The 17,070-nt window shown below is 37.4% G+C and overlaps 2 protein-coding genes across 2 annotated transcripts in view; both read right to left on the reverse strand.

The window, feature by feature from the left end:
* The window catches only part of LOC140943142 (transmembrane protease serine 9-like), a 45,186-nt gene extending 37,569 nt beyond the window's left edge, over positions 1-7,617 (reverse strand). Inside the window, exons 1-7 of the mRNA XM_073392237.1 lie at positions 7,462-7,617; positions 6,846-7,067; positions 6,290-6,502; positions 4,815-5,141; positions 2,120-2,124; positions 1,365-1,605; positions 169-381 (exon numbers count right to left, since the gene is read on the reverse strand). Coding sequence (XP_073248338.1) covers positions 169-381; positions 1,365-1,605; positions 2,120-2,124; positions 4,815-5,141; positions 6,290-6,502; positions 6,846-7,067; positions 7,462-7,516 — 1,276 coding nt within the window. The 5' untranslated portion in view covers positions 7,517-7,617. The remainder of the gene's footprint in view (positions 1-168; positions 382-1,364; positions 1,606-2,119; positions 2,125-4,814; positions 5,142-6,289; positions 6,503-6,845; positions 7,068-7,461) is intronic.
* Positions 7,618-10,925: 3,308 nt separating this feature from the next.
* Positions 10,926-16,927, reverse strand: LOC140943241 (elastase-1-like). Its single transcript, XM_073392341.1, has 5 exons — positions 16,894-16,927; positions 14,277-14,516; positions 13,498-13,713; positions 12,487-12,656; positions 10,926-11,141 (listed from the first exon to the last, which is right to left on the reverse strand). The coding sequence occupies exons 1-5, from the start codon at positions 16,925-16,927 to the stop codon at positions 10,926-10,928; spliced, it is 876 nt and encodes a 291-aa protein (XP_073248442.1).
* Between the last annotated feature and the right edge of the window lie 143 nt (positions 16,928-17,070).

Consider the following 17,070-nt stretch of genomic DNA (forward strand, 5'->3'; position numbering starts at 1 on the left):
TTTGCAGCTAAGGGGAAGTGGCTGCATTTTGTGAAATATAGTAATATATTACCTCAATAATGGCTTTTTTGCATGGTCAAGGTAACTTGTGGAGATGTTCTAATTATTAAAATCTGCCCCACTTTATGTACAAGTGAGGATAAATAAGGATGTGGAAAAAAACATTACCTGTAATGAAACACCTTGTACCAGGAGCAACTTTGCTTCCCTTGGTAGGCAAACAAACTGTGTTTACTTTGCTGCTAAGTGTGGCTGGGCGGTCAAGCTGTAGCAGTGCAATGTCATTTCTAAGGTGTTGCATAGAAAATGACTCGTGGGAGAAGAGTCGTTTCAGATTGAAGGTTTGTTGTACAGCGGTCGAGCCAGTTCTTACATGAGCGCCTAAGGTGGTTAATGAGAAGAATTAATAATGGTGAACTGTGATAACCAAGATGCAAATAAATGAATACTTGATAAACCTTCTATTGGGCAATTTCACACAGTGATGCAGCTCGTTGATTCCGAAAATGAAGAAGACTGAGAAAACGCTATTTTATTTGACTGAATTAAATGCAACATCTGTTGCTACAGTTGTGGTACAGTACAGCAAGCTCTTGTAGCCATTTTTGTCTCGTCACGCAACGTTCCTCTTCCTTTGTTGAAGAAGAGTGTTGCGTGACGAGACAAAACACGGCTGCGAGGGAGACTAGCTCAGCACGGAAGTAACACGACTTTTCAACCGTTATTTCATTAATAATAATAATAATAATAATTATTATTATTATTATTATTATTATTATTATAATTATAATAAATAAATAATTTAAAAAAAACGTTATACTTCTTGTTACTTTGTAAAAAAATATATAGTGCTTGAGAGATATCGGCTTGTTTGCACGTAAGTGTAATACGGAAGCAATTTCTTTGCTAACTTTAAATTTAAGTTCGATTCTATTGCGAGAAATTGCTACTTGTTTCATAATCGTCAGTTATAAGCGGAATACCTCAAATATTAGTCTTTTCAATAGAGACCTTTAGTTTCTAAGACGAGCGTGACTAGAGTACGAGATGTTCTCAAGACTACATAGTGCTCGTACGTGAACCAGCGTCATTTTGGGGCGAAAACATGATAGCCTGCTACTACTCTACTATGAGTTTTAGCGAGAATTTCGTAGTGGCAGAAACAAGTTATCCAAAAAAAAATAAAAATGTCAGTTTTATCATTTTGCGACCGGAAGAGGGCTTAATCTCCTTCAATATAAGTAACAGTACTAACTTACTTTTCTAATTTCTTAAATTACGCAAAAAATAAAATAACAAAATAAGTCAAATCTCGTATTCGTACTCATACTAGCCTAAAGATCTTCAATATTTGTTGAACTTACCAACGACGACGGTGTATCCACTCGGGCTTTTGTTTCTGTCAACACAGTGGGCTGCGGTGACAACCCAATCGGGCCTAATAAGTGATCCACCGCAAATGTGCCTTCCATTTACCCTGAGTGAAATCTGCCACGGCCAGGAATGGGGCTGGGCGTCCACTCCACCCACGACACGCATGCCAGCTGGGCGATTCCCACAACCTGAATGAGTGTATATCGCCACGTTAGAACCGCAATAGTATTCCTAGACTAACTTTAGAGAGCTTGTCGTTGGATGATTTGTTTGATATCCGTAGATAAAGCAGCATCATATATACTTGAATACATTCAACAAATAGGCTAAGGGATGTGGGCGATCACAGAAAACAAAAAGCGTAGACAAATTATTTCAGTTTGTTGGTTATCTTTAAAAAAAAAAAAAATCTTTAATTAAACTAAAACTTGCAGAGCTTTTAAGTATAGAGACGCATGTGATTAGGGTGTCAGCCCTCCGATTAAGCACGCCAACATGATCTTGTGAGAACTCATAATATTGTACAAGAACTTTAGATAGCTCGTACTATGCAATGCGTAGTAATGTTGGTTCTTGTTGTTTTTCTCTGTGCTTTTTCCTTTTCTGTCCACTCTCGGCTTAATCCGTGGATACTAAATTTCGTTACATTGCCCTAAAGTAAAATAATTGTGTGGAATTGAAATACTGAATAAGAAAACTTGGCCTCGGAAAATGAAGAATGTTTACTGAACATCAGTAATCTTACCTTACCTTGAGTAAGGGTGGGAATGAGAAAAACGGTCACAGTAATAATCAAAGAAAACATGATATCCTTGTTAGTAAAACAGGCAACATAAAGACTGAAGATTGATGCTTTATAGGAGATTCTTGGTAACCAGCTGACAGATGGCAAAAAGCGGTTTCTTTTCTTGTAATTAGACACGTTGGGTCATTTCGTTCATATCCTCGGTGCCTTTTGTATCCAAGGAAAACACCTACCCTGTCGGCAATAATTCAGTGGTTTTCACGACAACCGGCTAAAATGTCCTTCCTCTTTGCTCAAAAAGATTGAAAAAAGGACAATGTATGTCGAAATAAAAAAGATCTTTTTTCATATTCCTGTCATAAAACTTTCCATTTTTATAGTAAATTACACCTTTATTAATGTAACTTGCTCTCATTCTTTTTTTAAAACATTTTTTCTCGTTTTTCTTTTACAAGCTCGCATTAAAAACTGTCTAAGTGTACTGATGGCCATGATGGTAATACCTGGACATCTTTTTTTAATTCAATTCTTACATAATCAATCGTTCCTTTGTATCAATTTCACTTGGAACGAAATAAATTAAAGTAAACATTCACGAAATGAAAAGATCGATAAAAGATGAGAAAAGTATTTGAGAGGGGGGGGGGGGGGGGGGTTGGGGGATATTTACCAGCATCGCTCGTGTATATGTTCTTAAAGTAATAGCTGGGAGAAAAGTTATGAACGGTGACTCCGAGCACTGTGCTACTTTTTACGGCGCTGTGATAATTTTCGTTTTTCAAACGCCAACTCTAAAGACAAAGAAAGCCGAAAAGGGGGCAAGCCGCTTTTTTTTTTAAATTGTCGTCTCCACAATCTCGGTTTCACAGTCTTTTAACAATATACACATACACGAGAACTGTTCTGTTTATAAAGCGTGGCAGGTGCTTCATATATTTATATAAGCACAATAACAATCCCGCAAACAGTACTGTTAAAAAATACATTTGTATTGATGCCGATAGAAGTTTTAAAACATGTTTGGATTAATATTCTCTTGCCTTATTCAATAAAAATAAATACCGGCTTATTAATATAAGCGGCTATACCGGCTTAATATATTCTATATAAAGCAAGGTTAAACCCCCCAGAACTGAATTTTTATAGTCTTTTAAATACAACTTTTAGAAAACAAAACAACTGTCCAAAAGTAGACCAAAATACTATCTCTTTCTAAGTTTCGGGTATAGAAACTGCGACAGTCTACAACTAATTGTTTAAGTTATAGGGAGTTTTTGTGAAGTGCCATACTATATATTTTATGTAATTTAATCTCAGGTTGCTTTTGACAGACGACAGAAACGTTGTTTGATTCAGGAGGGTGCAAAAAGCAGAGTAATCGCATTTAAAGCCGGCATGGTTATCCCCTTTAAGTATTTTTTTCGAGGAAACATTGTTATGGCAAGTTAAGGAGATAGAAAAAAAAAAGAGGAGACAACTTGCAATACGGTTATTTGGACTGCCTTAGTAATAGCCACGAACAACCCAGAGTAAAATGTGCAAGGGAAAAAATGAAACCATTAAATTTCTTAGAACGAAAGTGACACAGAAAAAGTGACATTATGAATGCACGTCGATGAGATTTATTTCAGTTTGCCTACTTTACTACAAATTTATGCACAAGCCCACCATGGCAAATGCGTGAAGAACGTTTGATCCTTATTCCAGAGCTGTGAAAAAGAAATAAAGACAAATTTCAATCGAAAACTTTAAAAAAATTGAGATCTCTTCTTAAAGGGGCTGTGTCACGGCTGCCTAATTCATTTTGTTTCTTATGCCCTAATGCCATCCATGCGCCCTTATTCGCTATGAAACTTGAAAAAATACCTGTGAATGACAAAATCACTGCTTCGTGTCAAACAAAATGTGTCTCCCAAACATCATATCAATGGTTACAAACAACAAAAATGAACTTTGAAAAACTGTTAGGTGGACAAGTTTTCAAAAACCACAATTACAATCCGTTTCATTCTTCTTCAAGTATTTCCATCCCTGCTTCCCGCAGTATTTGCGGTGTCTTTTACACCTGCTTCAAACTTCAAACAGTTCTGATAAGGTGTGAAGTAGTGATCTCTAGTCAAGACCAATCAATTAACTTTGGGAAAAAAATGGAAAGATTAATTTGTAAGCAAGTTGAATCAGTTCACATTCCCGTACAGATGAATAGCAATGAAATTAAGTTATTTACCTCATGCCTATGCACCACTCCCTTCACCTGCTAAAAAAAATAATAATAAAGGTTAGTTAAGTGATTTTGAAACGAATATTGATGATCATAACTAAGTCATCCAAGATTACCCAGAGGGTTGGCAGTAAGACTAACACTACAAACAAACAACTACAGATATTAACTAACATATCCACCAAATGTTTTTTCTTGGAAGCATCTCTTGTCTAAACTAAAATTTTGAGATTGTTAAGTTGGTTCATTTTAACTTAACTAAGAGCTGGAAACCGGGAAGGAGGCAACAAAAAGAAATCTAGTGCTGCTTAAGGAATTCAGACTGGGCCTTAATTGGTGGGAGGCCATGATGCGCAAAAATCGCTTCCGCGATGATTTAAGACACAAGTATTTATTTCCTCAGCTTAAACTATCTAGTACTGTAATCTGATCCGTTGCGAACAACAAACAAACAATGAAAATGCTTTCCAATACCTGACATTTTTTCGTCGATCCATTCTCTGAAAGAACTGACCCGCGCAAACACAGTGAAATATTCAGTTCGGCACATGCCATGACCCCAGCTGACAGCTCCTCGGAGAACCCATTTTCCGTTCTCCTCACAGACATACGGCCCACCGCTATCTCCTTGGCAACCACCAGCCTGGTTTGCTACTCCACTTCCGCCGCAGATCATGGATTTCTCGTCCACAGGTGCCAACGGCCTGTTAACAGTCGCACATTTCTGGGGATTCTGCACAGGAAGCATTGCTTGCTGCAATGTGTCTGCAGCGTCTCCGCCTCCAACAGTACGACCCCATCCTAAATCAAATTATTAACGGAATTTATTATATGGAGGAGAGTGTTTTACTGGGAACTAAACCACTCGTACATTCCATACGCCACTTCATCCGGGACCCGACTGGCGTATTTTCCGTATGTCACCTTTGTGAGTGTCGTATCGTTCAATGACGTCACGATTCCCGCCTTTTGCTTTTGTTGAATTGGTTTCTCCATATAATAAAAAGAACATTACACGTTGGCTCGAAGATATGAATTTTATGTTCTCGCCACCGTGTAATATCCTCTATATATTTAACGAATCGACCACAATTTTCCATGGTCTACACACTTATAGACCATATAAATGACGTCATAAAATGTCCAAAAGTCAAGTGGAATCACGAGCCACACGTGACATGTTACGTCATTTCCATGGTCTATACTCTCATAGAACATAGCTCTCGACCAATCAGCGCGCGAGGATTCAGTCAGTTATTGTGAAAAAGTTGTTTTCTTATAATAACCCTATTTTCTTCTCACCTAGACATTTTAGTTTTCGGCTTAAGTGCATCAATGTTGTGACAATTGCGACGATCCTATCTTTATTTAAATTTGTATTTCTAGATCCCATTTCATATCAGCACCGTTCTGTACTTCAGACGCACCTATGGAAGAAGAAACCGTACCATAGCAGAAGAAAAGTTGGGCAGTCACGGCCGTGCGTATTTTCGCTGTTATCTACACATGATTTAGATTCTATACTTCATATCGCTTGTGATGAGCTTTTGGAGATAGGTATAAATTTATTCTTTGGGATAGGGAATTATGACGTCATTCAAAATCATGTCGTGGCCTTTCTGGTCGATTTTGGAGATAGGTATAAATTTAATTTTTGGGACAGGGGATTATGACGTCATTCAAAATCATGTCGTGGCCTTTTTGGTCGATACGTCTGATCATTCTTCTACGAATCAATTGTCCCTAAAATTCGTCAAAGAAAGTAAAACAGCAGTTACAACGTAACATGCCACAACAGAAAATAAAACAAGATAAAAACAGTAATACCTAAAAAAAATTTCCCAAGAGATAGACATAAAAAAATTTCATCACGTGTAAAATGGAGAAAATCTCTAAGGTTAGCCACCTGAGTTATTCTGCGCCTCAAGTTATGGTGAAAGAAACATTACCTGTGATATAACATTTGTGACCGTCAGTAATCCTGGAATCTTGAATGGGTAGACAAACAGTATTGACCTTGTCGCTTAGTGTAACCGGGCATTCCAGTTCCAAAAGGGCAATGTCGTTTCTCAGGTGGCCATAACTAAAGCCTTCATGCGCAAACAGCTTTTTCACTTTAATTGCCTGTTGAACATCGGTTGTCCCAGTCCGCTTATGGGCACCTAGAGATTGAAACAACAAATATAGTATTTACCATGACCGTACAGATGGTGATCTCCACTAGGCTCATGCTTCAATTCCGTCATTGAAGCATTGAGCTCGATAACATCACGGATAATGTGGGTACTATATCCCAGTCTATAGAATGCATTTCACCGAGTTCTGGGATAGTAAATCCTATTGGAGCTGTTGGCGCATTTCACACTAGCTATCTTTTGCACCGGGCTAAACTATGGTCTGCTTCCTCACTTATCTTGCGGGAAGCGTTAGGCGACCCTTGAATCAACAAATATAAATCATTTGAGTCAGAACGTAGATGACTCTTAAGCAGCGAGATTTTCTCACCTACGACAACTGTAAACAGATTAGCCTGGTAGGGTTTGTCATTTCTGTCTACCACGCAATGAGAAGCTGTTACCACATGCCGCTCACCAACCAAGGAGCCACCACAAATGTGATACAACTTGCCATTGTACGTAATTCGCAGAGACACCTGCCAAGGCCAGGAATGCTTGGGTGCATTCTCACCACCAACAACTCGACTTGTAAAGTGGCGTTTGCCGCAACCTGAAATTAAATAATGATGATGATGATGACAGTAATAATGATGATGATGATGATGATGATGATGATGATGCATTCACTGTGTGAACTATTAAGGGTTGTTTAAGGAATTATTGCTTTGTCGTTAACAAATGCGAAAGGATGTTCCTGCCATTTTTGCGACTTTTTTCTTTCGCACCTATCAAGGAAATATGGATCGAAGTCAGATCGTAGATTTTACTAAAATTAGTGTATCAGTTATCCCTCATCAGTCAGTAAGACTAAATATTACAAAGAAGTCGTTTGGGGATGCATCCATTAGTTTTCAACCTAGCCTCACAGCGTTTCGGTCCCTTTTTCATAATGTTTGAAGACCACTGCAAGTCGTCTAGAATACTGTCTTATCGCTTTTCCTCACCTTCTGTGAAAGCCAATACGGCTGAAAGGATTGTGAAAACTGCAAATAGCTCCATCTCTTGAACCTACTGAGTCTCAAGTGACGGCAACTTGGGCTTGCCACGATATTTATCGACCGATGGTGCAGCTGCAGGTTGTATAAACAAGGAACACTTAACGTTTAATTGCAAGACCTCTGTCTAGAATATTCCGTTCAATCAATATATATCAAAAGCATAACATGTTTTGTTTTTTGTTTTTTTTTTCATTTTAACTAGAGTAAATACCAGTTATGTCCCAAAAAACTATTGTGTACTTGAGGACGCTATATTTTCTGATAAATCCATTATGTGCGAGCTCATGAAATGTTTGTTTACACACTTTTTAAGACATTACCCATTAGTTCGATTCATCTGCAGGCAATATTTTTTTTTTTCTCATAAAACTGTTCCGTTTAAAATGCTTGACCCATAACTCAGCTTAAAGAATAGAAAATACCCGAACTGAGGATTTCTGGTTTACCTATCAAATCTAAAAAAAGATATGACAGCAACATTTTGGAGTACAGACTACTGCTCTAAATGCATAATGTTTGCGCAAAGAAACAATTTTAACTTACTCTTCAAAAAACGTGAATATCACAATACACTTTGTTTTTTCTTACTTAAGTTAGCTTAAAACAAATTTAACTTACTCTTAAAAAAACGTGAAAATCACAATAAACTTTGTTTTTTCTTACTTAAGGTAGCTTAAAACAATAATGATAAGTAGAGCGTTTCTTTGTGTTACTCAACAAGTGTTCAATAGGGCCAATTAGGCCACGCCTTCCCTTCATTATCTTGGGTGGAACTTACTCAACATTTTACATGTAAAGAAAAACGTACCCTTTCTCATTACCAAAGCTTAAAAATCTTTGTAAAATGCTATTATGCAGCAAAAGCGAGATCTTCTTTTCTTGTTTACTTCTTATGGATCTTTCTTTTTGATGTTTGGTTTGACTTTTAACACATTAGTTTTCCTTGTACATAGGTTAAAACAATGCGCTATGAAAGAAAGTTGAATGGACCGGAGTTTCCCTAATTTGGTTAATTATTGGCTTGCACTACTTTCATAATGCTCTTTTTCCTCATTTAGTATTATTTGAATTTACGCTCAGTCATTTTAATTTGCAATATCAAAAAACCCGCACCACAATGATAACATTTGAGTGCATATGCTTGGCATCAAATTTTCTCACTGAGAGACTGGAGAGATTCCTTCTGGTCAGTGCCATTTGAGGCAAACTCATGCAAACCACGCCTGTCTACGAGTAGCATACTCTATGTTATGTTTGGTCTAGTGTCATAATCTAAAATAACATTTTAATTCACCTTAAACCCTGATGTCAGCTGAGCTCGCTCGCTGCCAATTTACAAACGTATCATTATTATTATGTTGGCCTAGTTTAATGAATTTTCCATAAAAACAAGTAAACTGGCTGAAAGCTTTCCCATAGTCGTGTCACCTTGTTACCGCTGTGTCCGCAGCTGGAACAATTGCATTAACTGAAAAGCAAGCACCACCTTGGCTGAGTCTGAGAAACTTTAAGTGAACACATTTTTTTTTTGTAGGTGCCACTGCGAGAGAGGTGCTGTGATATGAATATGTCGCCCTTGTTGATATCCCGCCTCATTTAAGATAGTAACATGAGACGTCAGGTTCTTTATCATACGGATTGAAGAAGATCAATTTCTTTCCCAGTGGTTGCGAAACAAAGAATACTGTTTTAAACCTAATTACTAAATTTGTGTGCTAAATTAGCTAATCCAAAAAAACAAACATGTGTTTTGACCAAATAAAGCGAACTTTTTCAGTGTATAAGATTAGACAAACTACTGGAAAATTCCCTCCAAAAGTGTATGTGTGTGTGTATGTAGGTGGGGAGAGACTTCTGAAAACACGCAAATTAAAGTGGCTGTTAAATTGAAAGATTCTGAATATGGATCCTATATACTTGTTAATCGCTTCTGCTTGCAGAGCCTTTCAAGTACCAACATTAGGACTGTTATCTACAATCAAGTAAAAATCGTATCCATATTATTAAAATATCGTAACACAACGAGCTCATTTTTAGCATAGTTTATTACTGTTAGTATGCTGTAAGTTTACATATTGCATTAGCTAATTCTCGTCACTGGCAAATCTGGTCATCTTTCTTTCATCTCGTCGTAACCTACAAATTTATGAAAAACGACGGAGAATAATGATAATACAGTAATATTGATTCCCGATGGGTTAAACATAGTTTAGGCGTTTGGTATCTGAATAAAAGTTTTACACTGACAGTTGTATAGTCAAAGGATTTAAAATAGCGACTGAACAGTTTCCGACTTTTCAGGATAATAATTGTTTACTTGTATATTTCATTGCACTCATGAATACAAGCTTTAAATTGAGGGGCTTTACTTCTTTTATTTTTGCTGGTGTTGTTGTTTTATTGTTGTTTTACTGACTTTCTTGAGAACCAATTAAAGTTAGGGTATAGAGAGCGGAAGGTTTAGCTCACTTCTCAGTAGAAAGCTTGACTGTAGAGTGGGTTCGATTCCATGGACAGCATCGATACTCAGGGTCTTAAAACCGAACTGAGAAATGAAAACACTTCCTTTGCTCTCGGCAAACGGCTGGACCTTCTCCTGGCTCGGATGACCACGTAAAATAGTGGTTTCGTCTCCAAAAGCAGACGTCATTGAAGTTGTGCCATCTAGTAACTTTGGGGCTAAATACGTTGACACTCGATCAAACTAAGTGTTTTTTTTTTTTAATCTGACGCTAAGTTTCCATTAAATGATCAAAAAGGCTGCAACTTAAAAGTCCCAGTCACCAACCGAACGACCGTGCCTGAATAAAACTGCATTTCAACTGTCTGCATGCATGGAACTTCAGGATTCGCTATTTCCTCGAAGCGGACGAACTAGTAGTATTCTGGTCTTAAAATACTGTAAAGGAAAAAAATATGACATTACAAACCATGAAGCATTCTTTGCTTTGGCTTTTACTTGCAACTCAAAGGACAGAATTTGTTCACATAGTTCTTGGCCCAGTCATCTGTGCACAAACCTTCCTTAGTCCATTTTGAGCAATGAGGCAAGTGATCTTTGCAGGCGTCTTCAACTGAAAATTAATAGGTAAAAGAGATAGGACAATGAAATAGTTTCCGTGAGGCAAATACAAAGATATAAAGTCGGTAAGCACTGACGATGACGTATGACAAAACCTGCCTGCTGATTAAACTACAATCGGCCAACCAATTAGTTGAGACACTTTCCCTTAAAGCGCCTCTCTGACATTTTGTATTGATTTGTTCTCCCAAGTTAACCCATTTGTTGACGATGTCCCAACAATTTTTTCGCCGATTGTCGTTTTCTCCCTGCAGGGATAAATGAGTAAATAAATTGCCTTCGTGACAAAAAACCTTTAATGACTTAATGTATTTGTCCGATATCATAATCAGCATAGTTTCCATGGTAACTTGCCTTTGGGAATTGCAAAGGACCATATAATGGCCAGGATCCATTCAACAAACCGGCTGACGCGAACGGAAACAGAGAAGGTTGGACCGCCTTGACACCAATGATCTCCCCAACTGATTATACCTCTCACGAACCAACGACCATCCTCCTCGCAGGTTAACGGTCCTCCACTATCGCCATGGCAACCACTTATCTTTTGAAACAATAAGTTAACTGTTTGCTGTGTTACATTTCCATGAAAAGAGAAATAATTCTAATACCAAGGAGATAATGATAATGATAATGACAATGGTAGTGGTAATAAAATGCTAATAATGGGAAGCCAAAAAACAGTTATGACAGTTCTGGTTAATGCCGTGTATCTATTGCAAATTGATGCTTTTTATTCGTTCAGTGATACTTATTTCTTTTCTATTTCTGGGGAGAAACTGAATAAGCCCTCGGACTCACAAGTGGTATTGATGCCACACCGCCCCCCTCTGAGTCTTTTTGCACAGACGATTAAACATTACCACCTGACGTTTTCAGTTGCTGTTCGTTTATCCCTAAAGCGCATTTTGAGGCAACCTTACTGATGATCAGTTACTATGGTTACGAGTTATGACGTCATAAATAGCAGGTGGTCAAGCAATGTTTGAACGAATTGTTTCTTTCAACTTCTTTTAACCACAAAATCAAAGCTTGGGGATAAAATAAATCAAAGTAATTACCCATGTAATACCAATTCTCGTCGTTTTTACCTGATTTCTCCAATTCTACTTCTTGGTAAAAACCCAGATGGCGGCCAAGATAGCGACCATTATTGGTCACGTCACAGGCCTCTAGCAGAGCCACCACCCATAAAATATACCTCATCTTTTCAAGGTGATTAAAGGCATTCTACTAAAGGTAAAACCTTTTCGAAATACTGCAACATATCAAGAACTATAGGGAGAGGTCCCACCCCCCCTTCCATTCTTGTACAACGGTGGGGCTATGAGTTTGCATGTACGCCCGCCTTTCTTTTGTCCACTACACAATTAGCATGCAAGGTGTTTTTTAAGAGGTGACTGTTAAAACAGCACTCTCTAACGAAGCTTTCGTTTACAAAGGACAAGAAGCAAATTGCAGATCCGATAGCAGCTCTCATAGTGGAATATCTATGAAAATAACTCGAGCGGTTGTATTTACTCCAAAAAGCTTTGCGGCGCTTTTTTAATTTTCTGACAAAATAGCGCGAAAGTGATACGGTACTAACCTAGCCTGTACACAGACGTTGTTTTATTTTTCTTTTCGTTCTTTACGAAAACATCGTGAGCTCTCGCGCGAACCCCCGCCCCCTTGCGCTGGCGGTCAAGAAATCCCCTGCGGTTTATATTTTATCAACCGCGCGTACTTTGACGATAAAATGGAGGGTCTGTGAACAGGCTAGTACTGGACAGGCGAAGGGAAAATAAATACATAGCTAACAAACTAACTAAATAAATAAATAAAGAAGGAAAGAAAGAAAGAAAGAAAGAAAGAAAGAAAGAAAGAAAAATAAATAAATAAACACTGACCGGGTTGTTTCCACCATAACCACTGCACACTTCGATCTCATCGTCCACTTTGGCGTAAGTCAGTTTGGCATTTCCAGCTGCGCATGTGGTGTAATCAACAATAGGCATCTTGACTTCTTGGAGAATGTTGGAAAAATCGGAAATGTTTGGGAGAGAAGTTTTACCCCAACCTGTCCAGGTGGAAAAAAAAACATAAAAATCACCAGAAAAGCAGCACCTAAGCCTTCTTCCTGAGTAAAATAATGATGATGATGATGATGTTGTTGCTGATGATAATGATGATGACGATAATGACTTTGATTATGATGATACCAAAAATGTCGAAAACTAAATGTTTTTTTAGTAGTTTTTACTTTTTTTTTTTTTGGTTTCATTCTTCATTCTTTATCGTCTTATCTAGTCCTCATCCATATTACGATTTTAATTTCATTTATTTGTAAACTGTAAACTTGCGTTAGTTAGTCTTAGTCTTAATTTCATAATTTGTACCCATTGTCTCGCCTCGAATAGCCTTGCTAGCGGCGGGTAATGATCCTGTAATATTATTTGTTTATTAATAAAGTTTGTTGTCGTTGTTGCTGATGATGAACTTGATGATGATTATAGTGAAATTATAGTGATTAGAGCGGTTTTCATTTGAGTGTCGAAAAGTAATTGGTTTTGCACTTTCTACACGATGCGATTGGCTTAAAAGATTCGCGCCACCTTTTCATCCAATCAGAAGTAAAACCAAAGCCAATTGTGACGCGCTCGCATGCATTTTCCCGCGCTTTGCGTCAGCCACATGTAATTACTTCGAGTTTTGATTGGTTCAATGTATTGTCTGTGTCCTATGTGATTGGCCAGAGTATTTACTTTGGTTTTGGTTTTACGACACTCAAACGAAAACCACTCTATAGTGATTATAGTGAAACTTATGAGATCGTCGTTGTTGCCATTGGCATTATTATCATGAACAATGTCATCACAATACTTAACAAAAGTTAATGGTATCCATACTAATACAATTACCTGATATGTAACACTGCTTTCCAATCGGTACACGTTTTCCTTGCTCAGGAAGACAGGCCTGCCAGACTTTTCCAGGCAAAACCAAAGCGGGAACATTCAATTTTAACAGTGCAATGTCGTACCCGTATCCTTTGGTCCAGTAGTCTTCATGAATTTTTATGCTCACGACATCATACTCTTTTTCGAATGCATCTTTCACTGAGCGGTCATATTGACCTATGGAGTAAGTGTAGTTATAGGGTACGGTTTTGTGAAATGGTTGTAGCCCGGACTTCTTTGTTCACTATGATTACTGATTTTAATAAACATACAAAATTTACTGTGCTCTAATTATAACCAAAAAACTAAATTCATTTTTTTTTTTTTTTTACTTCGTGTTACAGAAAAGGTTTTGCAGAATATTCAATTTAATATTCCTTGGCCCGACGTGCCAATCATTTGATCCATTTTTTGCTATTTTTTTTATTATTATTATATTCTTCGATTATTGTATGTACTTTTTATTCATTTGTCTTTTCTTTCAATATTTCACTCATTCACCTCTTTCCCAACGGCCACTCTCAATTTAAGAGAAATCCCCAAAATATGGACACCTAGATTTTTCCAAATTTTCCGCAGTGCTTGTATATATATATAAGCGGTTTGCCTTATTTTAGAGACAGCAGCTTATTGTATACTCAGTAATTTCAGTACTGAGTAATACCAGCTCAGCGTGTTTTATAGGTATATCAAAAAACCAGCTCTAACATATCATATAAATCGATATCGTTCCTTTTTACCTAATACTACTTTGTAACGACAAGGAAAAGGCACTTCAAAGACGCAGTGAGCAGCGGTCATCACCCATTGGCTTGAAATCAAGGTCCCGCCACAGTGATGAGAGTATTTCATCGTGTCTTTGTCAAGTTTCAATACTTCGGCTTGCCAAGGCCATGAACCGGGGAAAGCGTTCGTTCCTCCCACGATGCGTGAGGATGATGACATGCCTTTCCTCCCGCAGAAAAGAGGGCTACATGATGCTAAGAAAAAAAGTCAATATTAAAAAAGGAGGGATGTAAAGTATTCTAGCTAGTCAACACAGTACGCGTGCAAATCATAAGTAATGCTTGTTATTCAATGAGTACATTTAGTTTGTTTAATTTGTTCGCGAGTAAAAAAAAAAATGCTTTCCTTGTTTTTGTTTGCATTTTTTCCCTTTGAATCTTCTTAAGACAGAATTGTAAATGAGAGAAAACGATTATAAGTTTCTCTAGAGTGTAGATTTAAAATCACTCGTTTAATTTCTTCTTTTGTATTTGCTTCTGGTGTGAAGCGCCACATTTACGTTTAACATGCATCAAACAAAACAATCCCAAACGAGCGGAAAAGAAAGAACGATGACCTAACGGTTACCTTGTTTTGTTCCCCAAAAGAAAAATATGAGCGATATATAGAAAGGAACATACATTGCGCTTGATTTTAAGAACGATCAGTTGTTGACTTGCCGATTACAAAATCACCTGCGCTCCACTTGGAACGATAACTGTATGATGATCAAACCCTTATATTCTATCCTCAAGGTAAACATGTTTGCTTTTTAAATTGAGCTGTCATTGCTCCAAAGATGAAAGTACCTTATAACGTGACAGATGTTTTGAAAATTTGAAATAAGAAGCTCTGATTATTAGCTAAGATGGTTGGAAAACAGGGAAAGTTGTCATCGTTTTAACAGTTACTTCCGAAAATCTCGAGATCGTAATTACTGGAAAGAAAAGGTTAACTTTGAAGCATTGGTCTTTTACTGTGTAGACTGTACTATTAATTAAAACCGTAAGAAGCGCGTGGAAATTGCCCTTAAAGTATTTTGATACTGAATTAGGACGCCAAAACGGAAAAAAAAATCGGAAGCAAAGAATGCGGAAGATTCAATTAAAAAAGAGCTTGAGTCGCCTTTATGATCATATATTATTACAGTAACTTATGTGCTGCAATACTCGAAGTGGCACTTTGCTTAAAACCCTTTTTTATTTAATTAGTAATACACTCTTTTACTAATTTTGCTAAGTCCATATATTTGTCAAACTATTTTTTTTCTCACTTCTAAAGTTACAGTTTAAGTTTTCTAACAACCTCCGCAAAGTTTGCATGAGATCCATCCAATTTTACTTTTCTCCAGTTATTTTCTGGTAAAACAACGCTATTTATCAAAAGACATTACTTAAAGAGCACAACAAAATTTATGATTGATTCAATTTCACCGGAAATTTTCACACTTATGTTTTAAGTTAGGGCATGATTATACAAACTGGAGTGGACCAGTTTAGTGAGCTGGCTTGATATGCCTAGATCTAGGGTTAGTTAGCGACGCAAAAGAAAATATCAACTTAGTGAAAATTTAAACACGAGCCGTCCTAGTTAACTGGGATCGCGGTAATTTCGTGAGTTGTCAACGGTCTATCAGTTAATACGGCTGGAAATTGCGCAAGTTATTCAATATCCAATCCCGGAAAGGCAAACCAAACAAGCAACTGGACAGCGGTCAACATACCGCTCATGCGCACATTGCGACTTCGAACTGGCTCTCTTCATGCATGTAGTATCGGGAAGAAAACTCGGCAAGCCGGGCCAGCCCAGCAAAATAATCAGACTTTTACTCTGGGAGGTCATGTAAACAAACGGACACGGTTGTTTTTGTAGTTGTCGTCGCTTTCTAGCGCTGAGAGGAAAGTGATTGATACAATAAAATTGTTGCAAAGCTGGGTGGTAAAAAAAAAAAAAGAAAGAAAGAAAAAGAAAACGAGACAAAAACAGACAAACAAACAACAACCACAACAACAACTCATTCGGAAAGGTATTCTTTGCCATACCTGAAAAGGACAGATCGCGCATGAAATGGTCTTGCTATATAGCGCAGTTTTAAAATCGATTTCCATGACCAATTTAAATGATTTTAAAGTCTGCTACTCCCGGCGAGACAGAGCAGGAAGAATGGAAGATCGAAGGGAGTTAGAATAGGGAACTGATAGGCGAGGAATAAAGGGAAGGTCAAGCCCTATACCATTATATCCCTGCTAGTCCTTTATTCTGTTGTTGTTATCGTGGTTCCCGGATGTTACAAGTTTCGTTTTTTTTTTTTGTTTGTTTGTTTTTGAATCAGTGAATGGCAATAACACAAAAAATTACAATAACGAAAATAATGATCTCAATTTAATTTTGTATTCAGAGACTTGAAAAGAACTTACACTAGCTGTAGATGTTTTATAGCAATATATTTCTTTAAAAGTCAGAATTTCCAATTAGCTTGATTAGAACAGTCAAAGAAGTTGCACCCTCGATAAAGACAACTGTCATTTCTGCCCGTATGAATGTGAGCTAAGATTAAGGCTCCCTAGTTCATGCAGGCCTCAGTATACTCACCAACGTCTTCTCTAATAGGACCAAGACTGGCCATGTAGTGTTGTATCGGCAATAGTTTTACTACTTGCATATATAAAATCTTAAAACAAAAGAAATAATAACAAATAATAAAAAAAAAACAACTTCGTTGCTATTCAGGCTGTTGTAAAGTGGGGAACTAGGGGTGAATGTGTTAGT

This window comes from Porites lutea, chromosome 1 (assembly GCF_958299795.1).
Source record: "Porites lutea chromosome 1, jaPorLute2.1, whole genome shotgun sequence".
NCBI classification, from domain to species: Eukaryota; Metazoa; Cnidaria; class Anthozoa; order Scleractinia; family Poritidae; genus Porites; species Porites lutea.